This window comes from Anas platyrhynchos, chromosome 7 (genome assembly GCF_047663525.1).
Source record: "Anas platyrhynchos isolate ZD024472 breed Pekin duck chromosome 7, IASCAAS_PekinDuck_T2T, whole genome shotgun sequence".
In the NCBI taxonomy this organism is placed as follows: domain Eukaryota; kingdom Metazoa; phylum Chordata; class Aves; order Anseriformes; family Anatidae; genus Anas; species Anas platyrhynchos.
In genome coordinates, this window is record NC_092593.1 from 31,965,214 (window position 1) to 31,993,164 (window position 27,951).

The 27,951-nt window shown below is 36.4% G+C and overlaps 1 protein-coding gene across 7 annotated transcripts in view; it reads right to left on the reverse strand.

Moving 5' to 3' along the window:
• The window catches only part of SPAG16 (sperm associated antigen 16), a 395,938-nt gene that overhangs the window by 310,235 nt on the left and 57,752 nt on the right, over positions 1-27,951 (reverse strand). For all 7 annotated transcript variants that reach the window (XM_038182154.2, XM_038182153.2, XM_038182152.2 and 4 more), the window contains one exon: positions 11,661-11,791. In XM_038182154.2, the coding sequence (XP_038038082.2) occupies positions 11,661-11,791 (131 nt within the window). The remainder of the gene's footprint in view (positions 1-11,660; positions 11,792-27,951) is intronic.

A 27,951-nucleotide genomic window follows, 5' to 3' on the forward strand; every position in this document is an offset into this window, starting at 1 on the left:
CTTTTTCTGTTAATCTTATCAACAATTGCACAAGCTCAAAACGTGCCAATACTGGTATTTTCAGACCTTAAAGAAAATGTTGCTATTATATTAGAATAAAAAGAAAAGCACCACTAGGAGTCGCAAAGTATATGAAACTAAATATATATATAGCAAGCAGAGTCAACATATATGTCTTCATATAAAATAAAGAGAAAACGTGAAAATACACAGGCATACCTGCAACTGGGTCAATAGTGGAAGTATGGAATAACTCATATAATCTGATTTATAAAAAATTAATACGTCAGCATTTAGCAATCATAGCAAACATTTCCACAACAGAATATCTTAAATGACATTACACAAGTTGAGCTCTGGCATAAAAAGATAACTGGGCCAAGAGTGGAGAGGACAAGGCAGTGAAGCTGTAAGGTTGGAGGTGTTTTTTCTGGGCAGTTTACAGCCTGAAACCACACAGGACTGCTGTCCTACCTCATCTTTTAGGCAGGAATACCTGGTAAAGTGTAAAGATAAGGTAATCCCTCATGATTTTAAGTACAGAGCTTTGTCTGCTCTGGACTTCTCAAGAAGTCTACAAAACTGGCTAAGACCATGCATGCTTTTTCTTCTGCCCTGCACTGGGCAAAACCCCAGAATTGCATGGCTATGGAGAATAATCCCAACAATTTTATACTAGTTTACAGATTATTCTATGACACAAAATCATGTGAATGTCCTGAGGGAACACTGCATAACATTCTTATAATGACTCCATTAGTTCAGTACTTTTACAGGTATTTCTCCTTATTGCTTTTTGCTACTGATGAATTTTCATTCAACAACTCAGCACGTTTGTCCACACTCTAGTAATTCTGGCTTTTGGCAAGCTACATATTTACTCAAACACACAAGTAAATATACTGTTTTTCTTTACATTCCTTATATTTCCCCTGCCTTTCATCATAGATGCTTGCAGCTACTATAATTGAAGTACTACATTCTTTTTAATAATAGAAAACCTCCTTTAATAATACTTACTTACTTTCCAAAATAATGGAAAAAAAACAGCTAAGCATTTTATTTATTTATTTATTTTTAATCTTTAGTTACTAACATCCCACACGACAAAACAGCTAGATGACAAATGGAGGGCAGATTTAGATTAGATGTGACGTGAGGAAGAAATTCTTCACTCGGAGCACAAAGTGCACATGGGAATTAGGGCTGAAGATGCACCTTGCTTCTGTTCTTTTCCGTAAAGAATAGAATGAAATTACCTAAAAACCAGTGTTAAAAATAAACCCAGGGCACAGGATGGGAGGTGTAGGGCAGTCCCTGTGGCCGAGGGGCAGCCTTTCTTTGGCAACCCAAATGGCCCCAGGAGAGCCAGCCCCAGAAAAGGGGCCCTCAGAGAGACCTGGGATTACTGCAGCGTGTCTTTGTGCTCTGCCATCTGAGAACACCAACAGCATTGCAGGAGTGCCCAGCGAGTCCCCTACTCGTTGCTCAGGCTCCACTGCAAGCATTAGCTTGGAGCCACCAAACACTATGGACATCCCACAGGCTTGCCTGCAAGATGTCCCAGCAATAAACAGCTCTTGCCGATTCTCAGGGGTTGTATGAGTGCTTCTTTTTTAGGGGAAATGAGCTGAAGTTGCACCAGGGGAGGTTTAGGTTGGATATCAGGAAGAACTTCTTTACCGTAAGGGTTGTTAGGCACTGGAATGGGCTGCCCAGAGAAGTGGTTGAGCCACCATCCCTGGAAGTCTTTAAAAGGCATGTAGATGTAGAGCTTGGTGATATGGTTTAGTGGAGGATTTGGTAGTGTTAGGTCAGAGGTTGGACTGGGTGATCTTGGAGGACTCTTCCAACCTAGGTGATTTTGTGATTTTCCCAAGCCAAAGTGATTAGGAGAGATGAGCTATGGAAACAAACTACCATTTTTACATGTAGTTATGTGTTAGTGATTATCTGTAAATCATTGCAGCCATAAATATCTAAAATCTCTAGTGATTCTACACTCAAGTAATAAAACGAACGTTGGATGATTTCAGTTTCAATTACCTCAACCAATAGAAAAGGAACAATTAGTACAGTAGGATTCGAACACGTGCACAGCATCTTTTCATAGGTCCCACCAAGAACAAGGAAAGATCAGAAGCATTACTAGATCCATTTACAAATTATAATCAAAGAAAGCAAGAAGTGCTTTATGGCATTAATTACAATACATTAAACATTTTAGCAAACAGAACTCCTTACTTAAACAGCGTGTGCAACCTCATGCTATTTTGGAGCAGCACCTGATTTTTGTATATTTTGCATTATTCTTTGAAGCACTGCATTTGTGTAAGTCACTTCCATTTAGAATATATGAATTTTAATTTGGCATTGTATTTTCATTGTGTTCCTCATCCTTTTTCTCTATCACACTGTATTATGCATTGAACACGCTCTGGTTCTCAGAAACACCATTCAGTGAGGCTCCTTCCTTTCCCAGAAAACCAACTGTATACAAAAACTATTTGTATTTATGAATATCTGAGTCAGAAACAAAGTCCTGACATGATTACCTAAAATTATATGAAAAAATACTTTTTCCAAATATACACATGACCTTCTTTATATGTAGAAATGTATTGCCAAATACTAGAAAACTACAAAATTAAAATCTGGAATCAAAACAAAGGCTCTTAGATAAACACTCCCACATTTCTTGGCAAAGAATAGCTCTGAATAGATGCTAAAAATATCATAGAAATCAAAATAGATTTTCAAAACTTACAAGAAAAGTTAGTATTGTACATTAAATGAGGATCTTTTTGAACATAGCTGTTATAATTGTATCAGTCACTGAAGCGTGAAGACAGGTATTATTCACCTTTTGGAAATCCTGGAGTGTAAATTTTTCTATTCTAAATTTTCTGTTCTATCACTTAAAAAAAAAAAAAAAGAAAAAGAAAAACAACCACAGATTTCCCCAGTGTGAATTCTCTCATTCAGATTTTTTCAAGCACATAAAAATATTTAATTTCAATGAAATCCTAACATCTTGTTTACACATCGTAGAAGAAATTTTAATAGTTACTTTCAAAATAACTTTCCTTAGAAGTTAGCACTTCATCCCATATGACAAATGCTAAAGAATTCCTTTTTTTTTTTTGATTTAATATATGTTTGTTCAAAATAAGGATATTTCAATGAAATCCTAAGTTATGAGCATATTTGTTGTTCAAAATATTTGGCTCACCACAGGCTGGCTGTTTCTTGAAGTTAAACACTTACCTGAAAATTATGGACCCAATCTATTCAACCCCATTCTTGTCCACAAACTACTAATAAATAAGGGAATAAAAACACAATAAACCAAATTTAGAATTGCTGACAGTTACCAGGCATGATACCTTCCAGTCTATGGAGAATATGCAAGAGCCTCAATAAAGTTGACTCCCTTTTTACAATCATGTTTTTATAAACAAGTACTTCCATGATTTTCTGCAAAGTCTGCCTCAAAAACTATGAAGGTAAGTAGTAAAAAAATATACTATGTACTTTCCCTCTGTTGACCTTCTCTGAAAGTTTCCTATTTTCCGCTAAAGATGCTTGTTCGCTAACAAAATTACCGAGCTGCCTGGCTCATTTCATGTGCACGCCATAAAGAACACAATGCGACTTCAAATTATTGCTGTTACGGTTTCAAGCTGCCCATTAAAGTGATGGCCAAGGCCTTCCCGCAGGAGCGATCACTTGTGGCCAAAGTTGCAGGCGAAGCTAATGAGAAACAAAGAGACTTCTTGAAACTAGGAGAGCCAAAAAACTTGCAGAGAGGAACAGGAAGGAACATTACCCAGGTGAATGGGGGAAGAGGCAAAAAAGGGGAACATTTTCTTCTCTCCTTGTCTAACTGTACTAGGTCAAAAGAGCTACAGATGAAGCTGAAGGTTCATTGCCAGGAGCCGGGCATCCATACCAGCGCCACGCCAAGCCCTTATCCAAATGTGATCCGTGCTGTGCTCCCTGATTATTCACAGAGAGCTCGCTTGCTCTCCTTATTAAACCGCATTACAGGGAGCTAAACTACATTTGACATTTTCCTACGAGTACTTCTTCCACATAAGCTGCACTAAAGCTGTTACAGAGACATTGTATGATAATGAACAGACTGAAGTCCAGGAAATAATCTCTCTGTTGTGATGGGGGCCTAAACGCAGAAAAAAAATTAAGAACTTAATTTCTATAAAAAACAGCGATACCCTGAAATAGAAACTTAGAGCACTGAACTGTGACTCAGAAGACACGAATTTAATTTCAGGCCCTTCCACTTATGTAATCTTGCAGGAATTATTGCACAGGAGGATAATAGCGCCTCGCAGGAAGGCCGGGGAGATAAGCGTGCGCATGAGGTCCCAGCGAGCAGGATGGTCAGAGCCACACGAGCACAGGCACAGATATGCCTGCTCTGTCTTTACTGCATGTTAGATCTAAATTAAATCTGTGCCGCCCACCGCAGCCTGGCACTCGGCACTCCCTGACTCAGCTTCTGGCTCCTCGTACGGGTGCTGGCTGCTAAGACTGCAGGCACCCAGGCTGCTGAGAGCCCTGGCACCCAGGCTGATCCATCTGACCATGGATCAGGGGGCACCCAGGCCTCTGGGGAAGGGCCCCACGGCCAGCCTGTGTGCCTGGCATCAGTCCCACCTGCTTCCATGAGGACAGAGCCTATCCGTCCCAACACATGGTAGGCAGGAGTGCTGCTAGCTGTACCCACCACACTTGGTGGCTTCAGGGTGTTACGTCACTTGTTCTTCGGCAGGAGGAAAAAACCTCCATTTACTTGCAATGGAAACACACATTTGTATTTCCTCATCAACTTCATGGACACTTCCCCTTGTTGAAGTGCAGGAGGTTCCTGCCAGCCTTCTTCTCCAGCCTGATCAGGTCCCTGTGGACAGCAGCACAGCCCTCTGGAGCCAGCCACCCTGCCCAGTTTTGTGCTGTCTGGAACTTGCTGAGGGTGCCCTTTGCCCACCATCCAGACCATTAACGAGGATTTGACCCAGATCAGAGCCAGTATTGCCCCCTGGGGCACGCCACTAGTTACTGGCCTCCACCTTGACTTCATGCTGCTCATCACCAACCTTTGCATGCAACTGCTCAGGCTGTTTGCAACCCATATCACGTTCTATAAATACAAGCCATACCTAGGTAGCAGGGGACTGAGTAATTCTGCATGCAGGTGAGACTCACTTTGTTCATATGTGAAAAAAAATGTTTTATATATAAACTGAAGAAATAATTAGGGCCTTGGCTTTTGGAGAACAATAACAGAAAAGGGATACCTGCAGTTCTAATATAAAAGCAATTCCTTGCCTAAGTCTTTGAAAGGTTCAACATTATAAATTATTTACATACAAAATTACATAGGCATAGATTTGTTTTAATGGCATGTCTAAGGCCTTGAAAGGAAGGGCCTTCTCTCCTAAAGAGATTTTTAGACAAGTGCTCATTTGTCTCAAACAAATTATGGAAATATTTTGAACACACTAACATGAAAGATCACATGCTGGGATGGTTAGTCCCAGAAAAACGTACATACCTCAGGATTCCAGAGTGGTTTGGTAAAAAGGAAAAAAAATCCATTCTGGAGCTAAACTCAGACAAAGCTTTGAAATCCACACTTAAAAAAAAAAAAAAAGACATACTCACTTTTAAAATTCATGGGATTTGAGTATGAAGCATGTGTTGGAAGAGTAAGATATGAAACAAACCAAACAGGGAAAAAAAAGGTAGCTTCTGAATCACTGAAGTGGGAAGGCAGGGAGTGGAAGAAATGCCCCATGGTCATCATGCAGCAAAGCTTCAAAGCCTGCTGTGCTGGAGCTAAACATCTGCAGTAGCTACATCAAATGTCACATTCCTCTAAAATCAGGAATCATTTCCATAGGAAAATTAAGCGGCAGCTAATATTGCTAATGCAAATCTCCAATTCACAGTGTCTACTCATGCAAGAAATCAGCACATGACGGTACAATTAATAAAAACAGTTTTACTGTTAATGGAAAAATGTAATTTAATAAAATCCTTTTCTCATGCTTTAGGGAAACAAGTAGAGGATTTAAATAATAAATAAATAAGTAGTCTTCTACCTACCTAAATTTCTCCTCTTTGACAGGAAACTCCACCCCATGAAATTTGAACTTCTAATCTTATTTTTTTTTTTTCTAGTTTGTGTTACATGAAGACAATATGATTCGTATGACTGATCACCTCTTGGTAGATGGGCCCTATATTGCCTGGCATCATGCAGACATGGAATAAAATGACATTACTTCACCCTCTGTAAGACAACCGAGATGGAAACAAATGGGCGGAACACAGGAAAAAAGGGAGACATTTGTCAGTATGACAGGCAGCAGTCTCAGCAAACCGTCAAGCTAACCACTGTCAGAAGCATATAGGCATAACAATAAAGAAGAGTATCAAGGAGCGACAGGGAAGTCATCTTGAAATGTTTAGATTGAGCTCCCTCCAAATGGGAGGGGCAGCAGAAATAAAACTATCAAGTTGTTTGCTAATGAACTGATCTGTACTACTTCTGTTACTGTGTTTAAGCACAACAAACCTTAATGGCTTGCTTCTCCCACATATATCTTCATGGCAACAGAAGTTTGGGAATGAAATGGAAAATTGGGAGGTATCCCAACAAAAGAACAGAACTGAGAGGTATGCCTGAAAGAAACTTAATGCAGAACACAGACAAAGTTTCACTGAAACAACAAAATGCATGGTTCTGTATACTATTGCAAAATTACCTCTGCCACAGTTTGAAACTGAAGAAATAATGCAGACCAGCATCATCACATTTTACAGCAAACGTAAGACTATAAGGGATTTCAAAAGGAAGTTCCTCCTGTTAACGCTCACTTTCTGCAAAGGTAATTCCTCCGTATGCATGTGTATGCACATCTGTGTGTATCAGTACCCATGCAGTTGTACATAAACGAGGACAAAAAGTAATAGGAGCTAAAAGGGAGAGGGTGCAGGGTTTCACAATGTTTGTTGTCTTACCTGCTTAGCTTCACACACAGCACCGCAAAGCTAAGTTTACTTTCAATTTGTGAATAAGTCTCATATAATCACCTACACATTTTATACTGCAAGGCAATTTGCATGGTTCCCAAGGAGATAAGTTTTAAAAATCTTCTCTGGAATCCACTGATAAAAAAACGGGGAAAACTAGCAATAATAAGATATAATGATGAATTAGTCTACATAGAAAACTTATCTTTTACTGAGCCCATCAGGAAAGCCTAGATAATCACTAAACATTTTGTATTGCTTTTCTTTATTCTTATCTCCAGCTTCATATTTTTACTGTGACTAGGCAGAACGTTTTCGATTTTCTATCTTTTCTTTTACAAAATATCAAACAAGGATAAAGGATTTGGGAACATAAAGTTAGACGTAAACAAGAATAATATAAATACATTTTCTATTTGTGCAAATATACTTACTAAGCAAAGCACACATTTTGAATAGGCCATATACTTTTTGAGTTCTACCCATAACCAAGAGTCATTTTTGAGACAATTGCTGTACCTGATAAACCTCAAATAAGCTTTGAATGGAGAACTGTGACCGCTGTGTGTCATGTGTGGGAGGGAAGGAAGAGGAGGAGACATCTTAAAAATATAACAAAAAAGGAAAAAGATGATGGAGCCCTTGCTTGCATTCTGCTGGAATTAAGGGGCATTAAAAAAGGTTACAAGTCATCTGCCAACAACCAGTATTTTCACAACACTAATTTCTTGATCTACGATTTAAGCAAGAGAACAAGAGAAAAAAAGGCTATTTTCTAACTCTAAAAAATAAATTATATGCTAAAAATAGTATTGCACTAAACTCTCAGGCCATTACTGCAAGTTTTTTCAGCTGCACTTCAGATGAGCATCTCTCCAAAATAATGTATGAAATTTTCCTATTTTCCAACAATTTCCTATCCCTAAAAACGCCCCGAATAAAGATTGCACTGGCATCTTTCTTTTCCTAAGTGAAGACAATATAAACTATGACTGATGTAGTACTGCATATAGTGAGGCAGAAGTACCTTCCTTGGAAAGCCATACAAACCCCTTGGGGTTACATGAAAGATGCAGACAGCAGGTAAGGAGAAAATGGACAGTAAGCGAGTAAGATGGGGAAGATCATTTATGCATTATAGATCTTACAGTGCTCCTTGTAGGCAGAGTAAGATTTACTGGGATATTTACAAGGACACTGGAGAAATGTGAGCTTAATGCAGGAGAAGAGTACCTATGTGAAGATTTGAGAAGTGGGAAACACATTCAGTTTGGCAGAAAGCAAACATGGTTTCCCAGGGGACTTCTTTTTCCTACACAAATACAAGTTTCACTGAATACTGATGAAGGTCTGCAGAACTAATCTACATCAGCTCGAAGGCATGCAAGAAGTCTGCATTTCTATTTGCTGGTGCTACAGAAATGTAAAGGATCCTAGTAACACATATACAAAACAGATTCTGCTCCATCCTTATTAGATATTAACTTTAGTGAAAAAAAATCAAAAAAATAAATCTTGTCTCCTCCTAAGTTGACAAGGTATTTCCTGTCTATACTATAAACTACGAAAGCAATACTCATCTAGTGGCTACTGATTTCTACCTTCTGTCTTTAAAATCAAATAGACAGTCATAATTACTTTAAATGCATTTAGTGGAAGTTCAGCATTTCTTTAAATGGACCATTTTCATTTAATTCCCTATACAGAGAATTTAATCTAAGTTATTTTTCTCTGAAAAATCTCGATTTATGCATTTAATAACCTCTTGGACTTCTGAGGAAAGTCAGCTTCAGGACTGAACAGCTGCTCTGTCAAACTAAAAATGATAACCCAAGCTGTGTGCATTAGCTGTATGCCTCGAGATTGGATTCTATAGCATCTAATAAGGTATGAGCTCCATTTGAAGCTGTTCCCAAAAACACAGCATTCACATCTTCTCTCCCCTCTTTGAATTCTCAGATATCTGTGGCCAGTGGTGTACTAAAAGCGTCCTTTTCTTCAACAGAGAGATTTGTTTTCTTGAAACACACAGGAATCTAGTACTCGGAGTCTTTTATTTCTATGTCAAATTGTTTGAAATTGGGGAAGGTGTTAAAAAATACTCCAGAGGGGAGACTGTCAAAAATGACCTACCTTGAACAAACCAGGCTACAATATAGCCTTTAGCATTAGCAAGAAAAGAAAAAAAATCTTGTTTCCAGTCACTTTAGAAGATAGATTTTAAGTAGTGGTATACAGACAGGGAAAGCTTTTTAATTAAAATGTCTAGAAATTGCAAATGTTCTTTTTGAGAGTTAAACATATAGACACTGTGATCCAACATGATCATAAAGAGATTTTTAAGCAAATGAAACATTCAATTATAGTCCCTGTTTTGTAGTGTTTATATTCGTGCAAGACCACTTTAATATTCCTTTTTTCTTTGCATGCAGTTATATTTTTACATTTTTTAAATCAGCATTTCAATTTATTTTAGAGCTCTATCCCAGGCTCTCACTTTCTTTAAGGCATTATCTTCCCATGAAAGTCAACATCATTTTGTTAGTTTATGAAATTAAATACGCATACCCACTATGTCTGTTTTTTTTTTCCCTTTTTTTTTTTCTCTCCCATTTAGTTGCTGTTTCTTGAAGCAAGTTTTGAAAGTTTCCAAATAAGTTTAAAGACATCCAATTTATTTGTAACTATTAAATTACTTTCTCAAGTGGTATTATATCCTTAAGGTGTGATACCCATTTATTAACTGTAGAAAGCACTCAGAATTTCCTCTACATGTGACCATCTCTTCTAGCAATTACTAGAAGCACTGGATATAGATGCTTTCAGTAAATTATAAGAATATCTCTCAGAGAAGATAGGGAACAGAAAGAATATTCTTACATGAACACATATATGTATTATGCTTACCTGTTGTTGTTCAAGTACGTGGTAACAGCAAAGTGTACCTAGAGGTGTCCTTTCTTGACTAGCATACAAGTTATCACTTTATGCAATTACATATTATCTGTTTAAATACTCACAAATAATTTGCAACAACATTTAAAAGTTTGCAGCACAAACCTGGCTTTCTACTGCAGGTAAAAACAAACTCTTAACAGACATTTGCATTAAAATCACATTATACTTGTCTATCATTAGCGTAAGTCATATAATAAAATAACCTGTAAATAATAATAAAAAAATAAAATAAAATAAAAATTTATTTTGATCATTATTCTACCTGATTCACTGAAAATCTTGCAAAGTCTGCAAGTGTTTTCCTTCTCCCGACTGAATCTTCCCCCTTACCATTCCCTACACCATTCTTACACCTACTGTTCTTCTGATAAGCTCAATAACCCACCAACATTTTGGGTAAAATTGCTACAGCCTCCTCACAGTGGCAATGCATTTCTTTCCTGATTGGCCCAATGTAACTATACAAGAGAAAATTATTCAAAATATTACTTCAAGAGTATAGGTTAGGAACTAACCAGATGGGAAACCAGAATCAAGTATGTGAGAGACTAAGCAGAAGCCTACCAGCAAAACTGAAAACAGTACAGTGAATACAAAATATGGGCTGTCAACTAAAAAAAAAAAATCTGCGAATGGATTATATTTATCAAATGTGTAAAGATAGTTTCCGCTTTCGCAGACAAGTTTTACCTTACATCCACCAACCCAAAAAACATTTTCTATTTTGTGTCACTGCTTTACTTGGCCCTGTTTTTCAGTACTGTTTAAATGATGCAATACTCAATTTCTTGACAATGCTCATTTTTTGACAAGTCAGTCAATTTTCAAAGTTTTAGCCTGCATGAGAATTGAATTGCCCAAGCTTTTATACCTTTTAAACATAACAACATTCAAGTACGTTTCTTAGATGCAAAAAGATACTAAGCTACTGAAGGTAAATGTAGGAATACAGTTTTTCTTCAGGGAGATACCTTCAGAATTAATCTACTTGCAGTCAGTGTGCAATAAGAACAGTATCGTGCTACTTGAAACTTACCTGAATAGCAAAAGTAATGAATGATTTTCTTTTTAATAAATTCTAAAATCTATTAATACCTAGAGACAATTAGTAAGAAATATCTGATCTTTCATACTAGTACTTTTTTTTTCCCCCAAGATTTTTATGTTTATTCTTCCTCAGCCTGCAGCTAGCAAGCCCTGAAATGTCATTGCTTACAGGCTATTGCACACTCAAGCTAATCTAAATTTAAACTCTTCTGATTTTTGACCCAAGGGAATAAACTGCAATCAAATACAAATTGCAAAAATATTCAGCATTATAATTCAGCATTCTGGAACCAGAGTTTATAGACATCCCTGGTTCCCATTTTTATATTTGCTAGCCAAATCCCACCCTTCATACATACAAGATGAATCTCAATCTGTAAACAGTTCTGCCCAGGTGTTTTACTGCATTTGTGGTCCCACTATATTTCACGATCATTTCTTCTGCTTTCATATTCCTCAGAAAATATCCCCTGACAGGGGCCAGTAGTTTTTTGGAAAATCTACTTAAAGCAAAAGCTTATGAATGGCCTGCTCAAAAATAAGAGTCAACGTGCATGTAACAATAAAATTAATGTACTGTTAATGGCTCCTACCAGCTCACTGCTAAGTCGTGCACTTTTAGAGTGTTGCCCAGTTTATACACTCCAGTCTTCAGGGGTTGAGTACATTCTTTAGCACGAGCAAGGAGTGGGTCTGCGTGACTATCTACAGGAAACTCTGAATCCTGGAGAAAAAATAAAATTATTAATTATCAGAAAAGTTACACAAGTTCAAGCAATGTACTACTTATTATGTTACTATTTTAAAAGCACAATTTTATCTTATTTTTCCACTTTGCTTAATTTTCATCAATTTTTACTTCTCGTCCTGATTTTATCAATTTTGATATATATTGTTAAAGCTGAATGCAGGTGTATCTCAAAGACCGGTGCCTGTAGAGAACAATTGAGTATTGTGAGATTTATTAATTTGTTCTGTTATAATTATATTCCTATAAGCTCACTGTATATACCAACAAAACACCTTCTTCCCCAAAACAGAAAAAAGCACCTATGTAGTTCAGCGTAACTTCAGCAAGAAAGAAGCAACTCTGCAGTGTGGATGCTGTGAGATAGAGTTAAAATGGTAAATAAAATTCTGCTGTCATTTCTAAACAGAACAGAGTTTGTGTAATGGTACAGGTGTAAGTAACAAACTTAGCCCGATGTTTTTATTGTAAGTGTCATTTATGTACCCCATACTGGAAGAGTATACCAATCCCCTATAAGAAAATCCTCTCTGTGCAATTCAGGACCATCACTGCTTCCAATAAGTAGATACTTGGTAGATTACTAAGTAGATTGGTGGTAGACAGTCAAAAGTTAATGCCAAACAAATTTCAGGTAAACTAAATATTTTTCCTTAAACAAAAAAAATAACGTTAAACAAGAAGTATAAAGTTACCAATTAACATCCAGTGACCTACTCTGCACTGTACCATCTCATGTTAAAAAAAAAAAAAAAAAAAAAAAAAAAACACAAACTAACTTTCAGAAACCTTTCCATTTCATCAACTGGCAGCCCCACAGCTCCTCCAACTAAATTCAAAGGGAAGAACTTACTTTGCCCTTGTCCTAGTCATTCAATTTGTATTTGATTTCCCTCTCTTTATCTTATTTTTATCTTATCTTTATCTATTTATCTCTTTATCTCCTACACCAGAGATGAAAAGCATGAAGTCCCAGGGTCATGCTCAGTGCAGCAGGATTCTTGGTGCAATCACTAAGACAAGTGTGCCATGTATGTTCATATAAATAATACAATACAAAGGAGAGTAGATACAGGTAAAGAGCGTTTTTTTCTCCTTCATGCATATATGTAGACCTGTACTGAGAGTAACTCCGGGCACTATTTCCCACAGACCACTGCTACATGGACAAGATGATCCTTTTCTCTACTGGAATAAAGGCCCAGTTTCACACGTGGCATCATTCCGAAAGAATTCACAAGCACATGAACACTTGTTGAACAGAGCACTGAAACATCAGGCTGCAGTTCAGAGGAGACAGCAGCAGCCAAATCAGCTGCTGATGCTGTTTGGCAGCACACAGTACAGCAGGTAGGTCCAGGTTTGCAGAGTTTTAGCAGCCTCTCCAGAGCAGCAATGCAGGGAAACAGCATCTGCGTTGATCTACCCCTCTGTAAGATTCAGCTACAGGCCCAAAGCAGAGTCTGTTCTTCAAGGCTCTTGTTCACTCATTGTGAAAGGACAAAGACAGACCTACCATTCAGCATGTTCAAGGAGGCACCTGTCCTGGAAATCTGTGGCTTCAAGAACAAATGAGAAAGTTGTTTTGTTTTGTTTTTTTAAATTCAGATAAAACTAATTAGACATTAGACAAATTTAGACTGAACCCTGAAGATAACTTCCTCTACGTGTAATAGGATATCATTTGAGTATGGCATTCAGACTTCTCGCATTTAGTAAAAGTGACGATCATCATGAGAAACATCCTCATCAACAGATAATAGAAGGCAAAATCAGGTGTTGATTGAAGTGGATAGCTCAGCAGAGATTCATGGGTAACATGCTTAAGATGCTGGACTGTGGGACTAGATTCCTAAAAAGGCCCAAATCCCTCAAGTATATACTGAGCAGAACTAAGAATACTCAACTACCTGTTTCCTTAAGCTCCAGCAGTTTAAAGCATAAGACCCACAGAACTTCTGCTGGAGTGCAGCAGCTTTGGAGCAGAAAATCTGGACCCTGGGACACAGTGGAGACAGTCTGGCTGTGAACCAAGAACCTCACTGTAAACTTGACATTCTGTATACATGCCATCAGAGATGGGGGCTGAGGTTTCCACAACAAACCTCAAAGAGCCCTCAAATCAAACGTGAGCAGACTGAAGTTGTCAGGCTCTTTCCCAAGAAGAATACACATCTCCTGGAGTCAGAGCAGGCTCTGCCAGGTCAGGGGCAGAGGAGATCGCAGCATGAGGAGGGTTGTGAATAGGAGGAAAGAAACATATCAGCTTGCAAACAGGGATTGAGGATGTTATCCAGTATGGGCCACAGAAAGAAACTGGCCCTAAATCATTGAGAATGGATCTTCATACTGACATTCAAGTCCAAGACAGACTTCAGATGGCTGTTTGGACATCATCCGCACTTGTCATTTACAATCAGCTTGAAATAACTGTCTGTGCAGGGCTTCAGGCAGGTGAACTGCATACAGCGGTATTCAGAGCTCATAACATCACAAGATCAACTCTGCTGAAAACAGCTGATGTAAAATCTTGACAGAGAATCTTTTGGTACAGAATATAACTCTATTTATTTATCATTATTGGCACATGAGATCTAAATTGAGCATCAGGTTGTTATTAATGGTTAAATGTGTGCTTTAAAGTAACTTGAATGAGTTCTCCATACCAAGAGACAAATCTGTTACTCCAGAATGGGCTGAGAGACAGATCTTATGTACTCTTCAAAATAATTTCTTCTTACAACTATAAAGGTGATAAAACAACAAAATGCATATATACATACTTAATTCTTGCAAGCTCACTTTCAATCTGAACGATCTTATTTATTTTAAGATTAGTCAGACTAGATTTATTACCAACTCTAATTAACCAAGCTAAACAGCTTTATTAAAAATAGATTGTCATTAAAGACCATAAGGAGGGTAACCATACACAATATATTTTAAGGGCTACACTAGTCATTACAAAACCACTTACAAAGACTATAAAGTTTTCTAAAGACTAAGATGATCTTTCACGCTTACAACATTTTCAGGACATCCTGCTGCGAGAAACTTTAAAAGAAAGAATGAAATTACCGTATTATTTAAAATGCCTATAACCACTAAGATTAAGAACAGAATAAAATCTATGTATTTTAATCCGAGTATGTGCACACACAGCAGGGATATCCACTAATTTTTTTTTTGTTTGCACTTAACTTGATGGCAGCAGTTCTGTTAATTTGAAGGAATAAATGTACAGCAAATTTCAAAATTACAGACCATCAAGAGAATATCATTTTGTCTCCCACTTCAGAAGCTTTCTACACCACATGTTCTGTAAGGATGCTATTAACCCAAATCAAACTCTTCAAATGATTATCAGAATTGCTATTAATTTTAGCTACTGACTTAATGATCAGTACAAGTGCATCTATTACAAATAAGACCTGAAACATACTTTGCAGTGTGGCTTCAATCACATATGTAGCCTAATAAACCCAGTCCAGTATCTACTGGGTTTTGATGCTGTTTGTTTTTACTTGTTTACAAGAAAGTAAGACTGGATCTGACAAAGCTTTAGATGTTTAATACTTGGTCATGGACATGTAAGGTTTTTTTTCATCTAAAATACATTTGTTTCCCCTTTGAAGTTAAGAAACTAAGCATTTAGTTCTGTTTGCAGAAAAAACTTCTCCAGTGTCCCCATGCAATTATTTTATACACTTGTACGAATGGGCAAAACTTTAACTTCAAGAAGCTATAATGATGAATAATGATGAAACGGTGGGCTCCATTTCTGTGGAACAGCATGGACGGAGAATGACGACTAATGCAGGACGCTGGTCTTGCCCTTCTGACTGGAGAGCAAGACAGAATCTGGGGAGATTCTGCAGAGCAGTAATCAAAATCATCCTTTGGTGGTGAAAATCCTACTTTTTTTTATTTTTGTCAAGTGCGGTATTAACAAGGCATCTATGTCTTGTACTAAAGTGCTAACTAAATGCCTATGCCTTCAACCAACCTTAGCTGTCTATAGTTTTCCGTATTTCCACTTGTATGTATTTAGAGGCATACTGAGAAAAAAAAAAGGACCAAAAAAATTTGCAAACATGTTCTGAAAATCAGTGGGATTTAGGTGGATTTACACAGAGTAAACTCACTGATTTAAAAAAAAAAAAAAACTACAAATGAAGTAATGGAAGTGGTGTGTGACTAAATAACTTATATCCACCTTTGAGTTCCTCGTGTGAGAGTGGATTGTAAATGTTTTTAAAAGTAGCAATACAAATATTAATTTGGGGTTGATTTCCCATAATGAATACCTCAATTCTTAAAATTTTATATGAAACATACAGAAGATAACAGAACCAAAACTTTTTTATATCTCATAGGAACAATTTTGGCGAGAAAGATTAAGCTATGTGAGGAAAAACAAACAAATAGAAACATTCAAAATTAGGAAACAAATACATAAAGTTCCCATATTACTGGAATCCTGCATTGTCATTCCAGCAATGTATTTCTGGAATAATATTCCCATGGACCTGATGCCAGTCCCAAGAAAAATCCATACTTTTTCAAAATCTAGGAGTGGTTAAAATAAGCCTGCAGTATTTACTATACACAGGCTAAAGAGTGAAGCAAAACTAAAAATCAGCACAATTCCAATTTGTGCCACTAAGTTTTGGAAGCTTTACATGGTCCTTGTTTCACAAATTTTTACCTTCCAAGAATTACATGTCTGCACAACCAGACTTATGACTTTTAAAATGCATATGAATCAAGAAGCTTTTTGTAAACCGTCTCATTCACTTTCAGTAACTAAAGCAATTACTAAATGTAATCAGACCTATTCATTTCAGAGGGAATTGATTCTAGGAAAGCCCGAACTAAGGTACTCTGAATGGAAGTCACTAAAAAAGTCTTGCATTTTCCAGTAGACAAAAATGCATCCTATTTCAGGAAATATTGCTGTAAATTTCACAACTATAGTTTAAACAAACAAACAAAAAAAAAGAGCATAATATGAAATATTAGAATTTCTATCGTTTACAAAACACAAATGAATAAAAAATTACTTATTCTCTTCTTCCTCATCAACAGCACAATGAAGTCAATTACTGAAATTGTAGCTTTGACCTCCTTGGCTGCGATACTCCTTTATTTTACTAGAGCATAAGACTCAGTTTCAGTCGTAGAGATAATTCATATCTGTGCCTTATACTTAACGGGTCGGAACAGCACGAAGAGCAGTATCACCTGTCATGGCCAGGTGAAGTGCTGATTTCTGTGGCTCCCCAGAACATACCAGGTGGAAGACAGTTCAAACAACCAAGTCTGTCCGTGAGGTGATTTCCTACATGAGAGAGCTACCTAGGAGTTTAGAAGCAATGGCAGCTTAAGGTGTTCTCTCAGAGTATTTCCAAAATATATTATTACTATATAGATTTATCCAAGCTTCATTGGAACTTCAATTTATGTCAGGCATAGCTCAGTATGGAGGTGGCTCAGGAAGCTCTGAACTCCTCAAAAGGAACACAAACATGCTACCTACCAAATAACAGAATTCAATATGGATTTTTTTTCCCCAGATACAATTGTTTATCACTGTGAAATGAATGTGGTATCTATCCTAAAAAGCTCCTACAATAAAAACATGATACTGAGAATGCTAACAAAGATAGCTCCCCTCTCTCATCAAACTTCGGCAATGACAGAAATGTCATAATTTAATCCTTATTCTATTATTTTCAATCACTAAATCTAAGGATAGAAGAGAATCCATTACACAAGTTGAGCTCTTGCCTCACAAGGCTTTGCAATACATATTTATTCCCATGTTGATTGCAAAGACTGATGCTACCATCACCAAGGGAAATGCATGCCACAGAAGTCAAGGAATGCCTGTACTGAGCACCAAGGGGCCAAATCAATATACTGGGTTTTCATTCACTCTTGTATCTGCAAGTTGCTAGACACTGGTGCTATGAAGAACATGAAAAGCTATTAAGCTTTTCTCTTGTGTCAGTATAAAGGAGAAAGTAAAGCACTTCCTGCCTGTGAAATCCTATTATTTCATTATCACAGGCAAGGAACAGGACTTTTAAAATGGTGTCCTGGAAAGCATCTCTCTGAACCACAGAGATACATCCTCAGTACCTGCCAACAGCAGAAGCAAATGGTGCACTGTACCTGCCCAGACCGGCATTTAGACACTGCACTCTCTTTGTTATCTAAGTTGCAGGTGAAGCAGATTGTTAGCCACTGACAGAAAGTTAGCCAGCACCCTTACCCCATCTACATGCAAGCATTTCCATAGCTGTCAAGAAGCTAACAGGAAGAAGCACATATCATTAACCTCAATTGTTTTGTAGCCTCAGGAAAGACAAATGGTTGATCCTTGGCAAAGGTAATAACACAAACCTATCTGCACCCCCAGGTAATAAAGGATGCAGTACTGGTTCATTTGACTTGCCTAGAGAGCCCTACAGAAACCAGGGCTGCATGAACTCACAAAAGCATTCCCTGCTCTAATACCTCACAGGTTGATACAGAAAAACAAACCCTAAGAAATGAATTTTATTTTTTTTTCCTCCAGGTAAGAACCTGTTCATGGACATGAGGCACGTGAGTATTTAGTGATTTACTGCAGACCAAGCTGGAATTCTCTACAAGAGCTTAGAAACCCAACTACCTTCAGAGTCTCAGACCATTGCTTTAGCTCTCCCTAATAAGATACAAATCTTGTCTTGATGGCAATAGATATACAATTTAGACAATTCGCCCTTAAAGCTCCTAGAAAGCTTCTTGACTGGATTCTTACAAGGAAGACTGCTCTTTCTGCTTCTGAAAGCAAGGCTATTCAGATCAAGTCTGCAGCTTTCATTTTCCTTGAGGAAGACGCGAGAGATTCTCATTTGTCAAAACATACCAAAGGTAATGAACAGATAAGTGGAACTGCTCCAAATCATCCCACGGCTGAGAAAAGCATAGCGTACTTTAAAATGAAACAAGAAACATCCAAATCAGTTTATCAAAATAACAGCTGGGCCTTGTCTCTATTATCATCACCTAGTTCTAGGTTTCTCTGTATTCAGATGTGAGAAATGGAAGTCTACATTAACTAGCTTTACTATGTAACTGCCAGCAAAAATCTAGTCTTGTTACTTTAAATAAAAAATAAAAAGAAGTTTAACTAAGGCAAGGATCATCAGGCAGTAATTTGGTGAATCAAAGTCCTCCAGTGAAGAAAGAGGAGGTGCAATCTATTTCCTTCTGCAAAAAATTAATCAACTCTACAGCATCAGGAGCAGCTCTGATTTGAAAATTATAGAGGTCATCCTCAGCCTGCAGCAACATGCACAATAGGAGCAATCACCATCACACCTCCTGGCATATGCATACATACAATTTAAAGCAAACACTAGATGTTTTGTTAAGAAATGAGAACTAAGTAATAAAACTGAAATTCTTCTTAGAGTCATAGCTACTGTATATGTCAAAGTCTCAGCAAAACATTCTGATTTGTGTTATTGTCTAAATAATTTTGAGGAGGTGTTCTGTTCTCGATTCTAACCCCAAATCTGGAATATCTCTGCACTTCTGTACTTTGGAAAGTACTGCACTGATCAATGACAGCTACATTCATAGACCATTATAATCTTTTTACCCCAAATTAGAAAGATGAGAAAATTAAGGGTTGTTTGCTTAAATGTCCCAGAAATTCAGTTTTGCTTACACTCTGGAAAATATATTTTGCATTTTTTTTCTTTTAGATAAACAAATTTCAATATATTAAGTTTCCTATAGTTTAATTCTTGAATATCAAAGCAGTTCTAAGGAAATCAGCAAGCCTACTCAGGAAGTCCTTGTTAAACATACAGTTCTCAAAACAGGGCTTTATTTCTTACACATCATCTCAGTTCTTGTATACATTATCACAGCCTTCAACACAGGCTGAAGATTACTAAGAACCCACACGCTCAAACGGGAAGCAGAAGAAATCTTCAGATACAAATTTATCAAAGGAGAATGGAAAGAGTCTTGGCTCTAATTGCTCACAATGAATGAATCTTACTCATCCAACTATCAAAAACAAACTATGTCAAGCTAGAACATTTAAGAAAGCAAACTATAACATAAGATTTCCCAACTATTTTTCCTCAAATTACTGTTTTTACAAGAATCAGACAATTTCTGATGAGTAATGTGACCAATGACCACCATTAAGACGGCATACAACACTACTTCAGTTTATTTGAAGGTTCAAACTAAGTTTTTAAGAGAGATTTAAGTCAGTGCCTATTTCCATCTTCTTGGTGATGAAAATCACGATACCGCACTCTGAATAGCTTAGTTTTGATGCAATGGAGATAGCTTCCCTCAAAAAGAACCATGTATCAATACTAATTCAATAGATACCTGGTTAAGTGCTTTGCTGCAATGACGACAGAAAATTAATATAAAATAAAGTAAACCAAAATTATTCCCCCTTGTATGTATTTTCTCAACTTGAAGGAATAACATACCCTTTTCTAGCAGACTGAGAGAAAAAATATCTTAAGATATTCAGGGTATCCCCTGAACAGAATGCCACCACCAGTAAAATATTCAGTAGTCTATGTTGTCTGATTCTAAACACTGAAACAACTCAATTTCAGAATGTTCCTGTGTCTATACTGAGTGTACCACAACACATTTACACCTTGTTTTACTATATTAATCATGGCTGTAATTATTTTACAAACATCTGAAATATAAGGAAAGAAAGTTGAAAGCCATAGCAGGAGAGCACAGTAAAACTTTTATTGCATACTATATCTTGCCTGGCTTGCTAATAAAAAGCATAAAAATCACCTACAAAGGTTGTGGCCACATAAATCCTCCTTATTCAGTATATAACTCTGACAAGTTTTCATTTTTTTTTCTTTTTAAACAAACATGAGGATAACACACAATAGGTAATAAAAACAAATTAATTAAAAGAGCACCTAAAACTGTTCTGACTTCACATTTAAAGCTACTGTATTCATGCAACTTGGAAGAGCTGGGGAACTGGTACTACCAATAAATTTCAACTTGAAACTGCTCCTGACAATAACACTTTTAAGGGTCTGCCAAATGGAGTCTTCCTACAGCTGGTGCCTACGCAATAAAGTAGAAAGCAGTAGTATGATAAATGTAACTATCACAGACACTCGGTACTTATTTTGACAAGAGCTCTTATTAGCACTTGTTGATAAATTTTAATAAGTTATTTGTCTACTATAAAAGGGATAAACTTTAAGATAGGAGGCTACTGCACTAAAACTTTGTTTCTTTTATTGTGGCTATTAAAACAGTGTTTCTCAATGATCACTAATCTGAGAGATTTGAAGAATAAGAAGCAGCTAGCAATTATAAACATCACTGAAATGTTGTAATTTTCTTCAAATGTTTACTACTACCACAGCTAGTTTAAATTTATTGCCACTATTTCAAAAAGTAAAGGTATAAAAGGAAAAAACCTTACTCTATGCAAAACACACAGCCAAATCCCACAGAAATAAAATAACTGCAACGTTTTAGCTTCTGCTAAATTGCAGATGGGCACAACATGCAAGGGGAAGATCACACCTTGCTCTCTCTCCTCAGGAGACGCAGTATATACAGCGACTGCACAGCCCTTGGAGTTCTGCAGTTGCTCAGAGGACTGAGAGCTTGCTCAAGGAGCTCAGAGGACTAAGCCCAGAATGATTACTGGATTTCTGATGCTCTGCAGCCACATGGAATGGAAAACAAATGTTACAACTTCATGAAAATAAATATATTTTTTTCAGAGAAGGAAGAGTCATCAGAAAGTATTAATTGAAAATCTGTCCCGTCTCAGGAAGGATACTGATGCTGTGCAGAAATACCACTTGTGACTTCTTCCATGCTTTCTACTATCTCAGCAACCTCATAAAATGTAATTTTAGTCCCTTATTTTAATTACTTAACCTACTTTGTTACGGGATATAGCATGACCAGCAATCTCTGGTGAATCACTATGGTGAAGGAGGAACCACAGTGCAAAGAAGTGCACAAAGGTACTATTATTCTGAGTGATACATCTCCAAATGATAGAATAATCATCCAAATTGTAATTTACCACTCCTTGATGGTAGTAATATAAATTAATAAATTAAATAATTAAAATTACTTTTAAATATTGCAACATTACAACTCTAAGATACAAAATCTATATTGGTACCACTAGGTCTGGATTTTAAATATCTACTTCTGGTTACCTTTAACAGGAATTGAGAATGTAAAGTTATGACAAAAGAATAAATTCAATGCTATTTTACTAGTAGCAATTCTGAATGTGTTGACCTGATTCTTGTCTCATAGAATCACATCATAACGACAGAATATATTCCTATTAGACTTCTTTAAAAAAAAAAAAAAAATGAACTAACCTACAGATAACCAATCCTCTACAGGGCACAAAACAATACCTATATTAATACATCGTAAATGTACAAAGCAACTGTATCTATACTGTAATTTTACATAAACAAGTGAAGACTGTTACAAAACACAACTTGATCATTTGCCAAGCATAAGTCAAAGAAAATTAATGAGAACACTGCAGTAAATTATGATGATACAAGGTATGCACTTGGTTGCCTGGATTTTCATAAATGTTTTGTAAATCACAAATAACCATATGTTATTTGTGAAGACGTTCCCCATCCCCTCTTTAAATGGCTTATACTTGAAAAAGCTACTAAATTTATGATCAATGGTAAAATAAACAACGGTACAATAAAACACAGAATCTTCTACCAATTATAATTTTATTTTGTACATTTAAATTTTGCTTACAGTGCAATTAAACTTCAGTGATACTTTAAATTACTGCAACACGTGCTGAGTATGCCATACAACTCAATTAGGCATGTTAAAGAGGTAATTTTGACTATATGAGAGACATGAAGTTAATTCAGCTTTCTGGCATACTCCAAATATGTTGCAACATTGTCATTTTTGTATGTATTGAAAATTGTTCATCACCATTGATATATTCTCTAGTAGAGAAGTATGCTATAGTCGAGATGATTAACAGCTTCAGATGCTTTCTTCAAATAAGTTGTCTAATTCCTATTTGGTTCCTCAAAGCAGCCACGTGAATCAACAATTTAGTTATTAAACATAACATATCCAAATCCAAATGCATAAAAAGCCCCCTAGATCATTAAGTATGCTTAGCATGATACTATAGATAGTATAGTATTTATTTATTTTTAAATCACAACCTATATCAAATCTAGGCTTCTTGTACAATTCATCCCATTGCAACACTTGAAGTGGTTGAAAGAGCCTAAGGTTAGAGGCAGTAACAGCTAGCTTACCACCCACAGTTTGAAAACCTGGTGTTAAAAGAACGTATTTACAGAACTGAATAAAGACTCTTAAATTCAGCTTGCATTATCCATTAAGTTACTATAAAATATTTGTACTGATAACCTGAGGTCAAAATGAAAAAGAAAAGACACACAAGATAAAAAAAAAAAAAAACAACTCCTTGATGTGTTTAGTAGAATTACATTTCATTCAAGGTCTGTATTAGAAAAAACACTTTTTTGCATGCCATTGTAGCACAGTGTAATTTTGCTGTGAAAGCAAAATGCATTCATGTCATCACCAAACACAGCACACCCTTTATGCTCCCTGGGAACGGCTCAAGCCATAAGCTGTAGGAGTCTCCTTCTATCCAAATATATGGCCCTAGTAAGAGAGAAGCTTACAAAATGTTGACATAAATTTTGTCTTAATGATAGTTGTAATTAAAATAGATGCTTTTTAGGTTTCTAGAGTTTATCTTACATCTTTTTGTCCCAGAAGTACTAAGTCACTTAGCCCTTTTGAACTTGTGGCACAATTTGAGACACAGCATACAACGTAAAGAGTAATTTCCTAAGCATCTGTATCACATTTCTGCAGAGTTGTCAGGTTATTTCTTCCACATTGTTTTTCTACTCAAATATTTCATTTTGAAAAGTTCATTCTGAATGTTACTAGTTCTGTGTATTTTCTTTCTCTGCCGAGAAATATATAGGACCTTTGAATACCTAACAATATAAAATCTACCTCCATGTCTACAGAATCCCAACACACATTAGAAATATAATACCATAAATGCAATGTAAGCTGGGAAGATAAGAGATTTACTCAGGCAAACATTAGTTCTTTAAATATAGCAAAAGACTGTACTAAAATACCTCTGAAGAGAGTTTCTAGAAACAGATTTATTTGTTGTAACAAACAGTGGGACTAATGTATTGCTTTACAATATGTGTACAAATCTTTTAATTATATGTAAAGTTTATGTATTATATATGTACAGAATATATACATTTTATACACGCGTATATTACAAAGTGTGGAAGACATGAAGCAAGAGGAAGACTGAATTTATGAATGTTAAGTGTTACTGTATTTGGTAAATGTTTTTTCTCAAAGTAGAAAAATATTCTTCGAAAATATTCTTGTTACTGGACATAAGTGCAAATGGAAAAATAAGTGCTGACAGAAAAAGAAAATGAGAAGACTGCTATGCATACAGGCCCTGTGATACTTAAGGCTGGCACGTCAAACACTGATTCATAATTGTTAAAATTAATGTTTTCCCTACAAAGGGTTATTAAGTCATTATGCAGTTCAGTCAAAAAGATCATAACCAAAATGAACACTGTAGCTTTTACCAGCTATCAAAGTGTTTTCATGCTACAAAATACTGCCAAATGTTTCTTCATTAATTCCTTCCTTCCTCCAGCACATGGGGTGTCTTTTTATAAAAAAGATCTTCCCATTATGCAAAAGAACAAGATCACAATTCTAAGAATTCCAACATAACACCAAGAATCCAAAAGGACTATTTTCCTAGCACATGAGAAAATGGACAGATTTCCACCAAATTCCAACACTGCACAAGCAAAAACTGCTATATTCTTCTACTCAACATGCTTTAGCAGAGCTACTAGCCATTTCAGACAGATTTTTCACATGGATTGTCTATTTAAGCTAAGAAAAAACACTTCTACATTGTTAGGATTGCCAGAATCACAAGTAGTGTCCCTATAAATTCTGTGCAAAGAGAAGAGAATGAAAGTGTCAAAGACATTTCATAAGTAGAAAAGAAAGTTTATGGAAATAGCAATGCCAAACTAGAAGACACAAGTCCTTACAAGCTAATCCAAAATATGCTCATTTATGGATGTTTTAAAGTACAGTTCATCTGCATCCACTCTGATTTTATTTCTAATACATTCACTGTAAATAGGTGTGGAAATTTTTATTATTTTTCAGATTCGGTTGGACACGATCCTATTCTGTGCTTGCAATAAGTGAAGAAGTTTTCTTAACAGTTCTCCTACCATGTTGGATTAGTCTCATCCAACAGTGATGTTCCACGTTCAACTAAATTTTTAAGTTTGCCATTTATTTTCCCTTACTAACTTTCCAAATTTTAAACAAGTTTCATTTTTCCTTAAACTAGTATCCCACTTTTAAGACATTGTCTGGAACCTCAAAATTGTATTTATAGTCTCAATCTCTAGTAGACATTAATTTTTTCATTTGTACTAAAGTACACGTTGTGATCGTCTCAATAACTGGTGTAAGCACAAAGGATTTACAAAGGTTCATATATCACTACAATGAAGTAGTAAACACATTCAGGGACCATTAGTTATTGATTTATTTGCAATTACCCTTTACAGATGCTGTCCATATTACTCCCTTTTGCATTTAATCACACTGATTCAGTTTCAGGACAGGTAGTAACTGTTATTCCAAGCTCCACATAATGATTAATAATGAAAACAAAGCCATAAGTACTTTGACAGGGCTTCCTCAAGTGCAGATAGATACAAAGCACTCAACTTGCCAATGCTGGTGAGTAATGAATTCTCTCCAACAAAAAGCTGATTATTTGACTACAATAGTTGTTAGCCATACATATTATACCAAAAAGGGCTAATGCTGATTAACCATCGCTGTAACACAGCAGACTTTCAGCACTGCAGGAAGCAGACGGTATGAAATATGCTGGTGAGGTACAGCCAGACTGACTTCACAAATATGCCAACAGTGAAATAGGAAACTGCCCAAAACTGCCTTGAGGTGGAAGGCAGACAGCCTCTCTTATTCATCAAGACTACTAAGCCAGAATGGACAATTTTTGTAATCTATTTTGCACCCCATAAAACCCAGGCCACTGCACTTTTTTGAATTAACATCTACTTGAATTACACGTACCTTAAGAAGGAAATCAGCTATTATTTAGGAATTGTCAAATCGTCTTTCAAAATTGAAAAATTTACTGTAACTCCGGTACATTTGTGAAATGCCTAACTATACTCACTGTTGAAAAGCAACACTTTATTTCTAACCCCAAATGTCTTTAGATTCAATTTCCATCTACTGAATCCTATTCTACTTTCCTCTGCTAAGTAAACAGTCCTATTAGGAACATTTTCTATTCCCTTTTTGAGTGATCACAGCCAATGATGAAAATGCTCCTTAATTCAATTTGTGAAACTAAGCAGACTGCTTAATGGGACACTCCTTCACTTTTCACTAGCCTCATATTCTCTACCCTAATCATACCACCATCATATGAAAAACACAACTTCCCTAGCTTTCCCCAGTATCCCTTATCATAGGCCTGTTACTACGGCATCTCTTTTCCTTACTTAATTTTAGTGGTCACTGTAGTAAAAATGTAGACTTCTGTGTTGAGTTTACCAAGCGTTCCAGGCTTCTCTGCCTCATTTACCTGGCTCCTCTATGAGCTAACACTTTTCCAGTGTGTCAGCTATAAGCTTCGTCAATAATTCTGAATGAGATCTGGTGCAGATATTTATTCCAAGTCTCACATAAAAATATTTAATAGCTTACAAAAACAACAAAAGAGCTCTGAAACATACCCTGAAAACATATCTGAAACATACCCTGTTAAAGGCTTCATGTCAAGCCTTGCCGTCTTAGTAATACTATTTAGGTTGATTTTGAGTAACAATTGCTTGATGTCAATAAATCTATTTTTGACAATCATGGGACAATTTTTTATTAATTATTAGTACTAATCATACGTATTTTTCAGTTGCCTGTAATACTAGCTTTCCATTTACTGACCCATTTTTTAAATCTCAACTACAGTTTCAGAAGTCTCCACATATTTCCAGTACAATCTTAATGGGGCAATTTCTTCATACAGAAAGAGATGAAAGAATGGAACCTGGCTCCTAAGTCGCACAAAAATTATATTGTGGGGGATATCAAAATGACCAGATTTTATTCAGTTCTTGAAACCTCGTCCATGTACTCTCAATAGAAAGTTAATTTGTTTATGTGGGTTTGGACAGATGGTATGGGGGAACCTAAAATGAGTTTTACTCTCAATATCAGCAGTGGTTCACCCAACAGATTTGTTATTTTTTTTGTTTTTGAAATCATATCTCCTTAGAAAGAATGCAAGTAACAGTTGGTATTGCTTTTTGTTAATGTTATCCCCTCAAAACCAACTCAATTGTGACATGAAACTAGATTCCATTTGTCTCAAATTCATTCTAAACATAAGTCCCTCAACACTTTCAAAGTTTCTATTAGAGATGCCATACTTCCTTCATCAGAAGCCACACCACAGAATGGGTATGAAGAACATAGATATTACCATAATTAATTTTTATGAGTGCTTTGTATCAATGCATCTCCATGGGCTCAGAGAGCAATGGTGCTGCCAGCTGTTGCCACCTTTCCCAGAAAGTGGGTAAAATCCCACAGAATTGACAGACCATGCACTTGAGTCTAATGCTTAGAGAGATACAAGCAATCTATGATGGAGAGGCAACACCCAAAACTACCTGTAAAAAATAAGAGTGTCTGATCCCAGGTTGAATCAGCCTGTTTTAACCTACCAGACATTTCTAGAGAGAAAATCTGTCTAAGTTTTAGAAAGACTTAAAAGACAATATCGATGAAAAAGGATCAAGACACTTGAGGGGAAAAACAGAGATGGATATACCATGGAACTCAGCTTTGGAGCATACAGAAGCTAGCAGCATGCAACACTAGTTCAGAGAAAAATAAAATTAATAGAAGAATAAATGAAATTCTCATCCTGA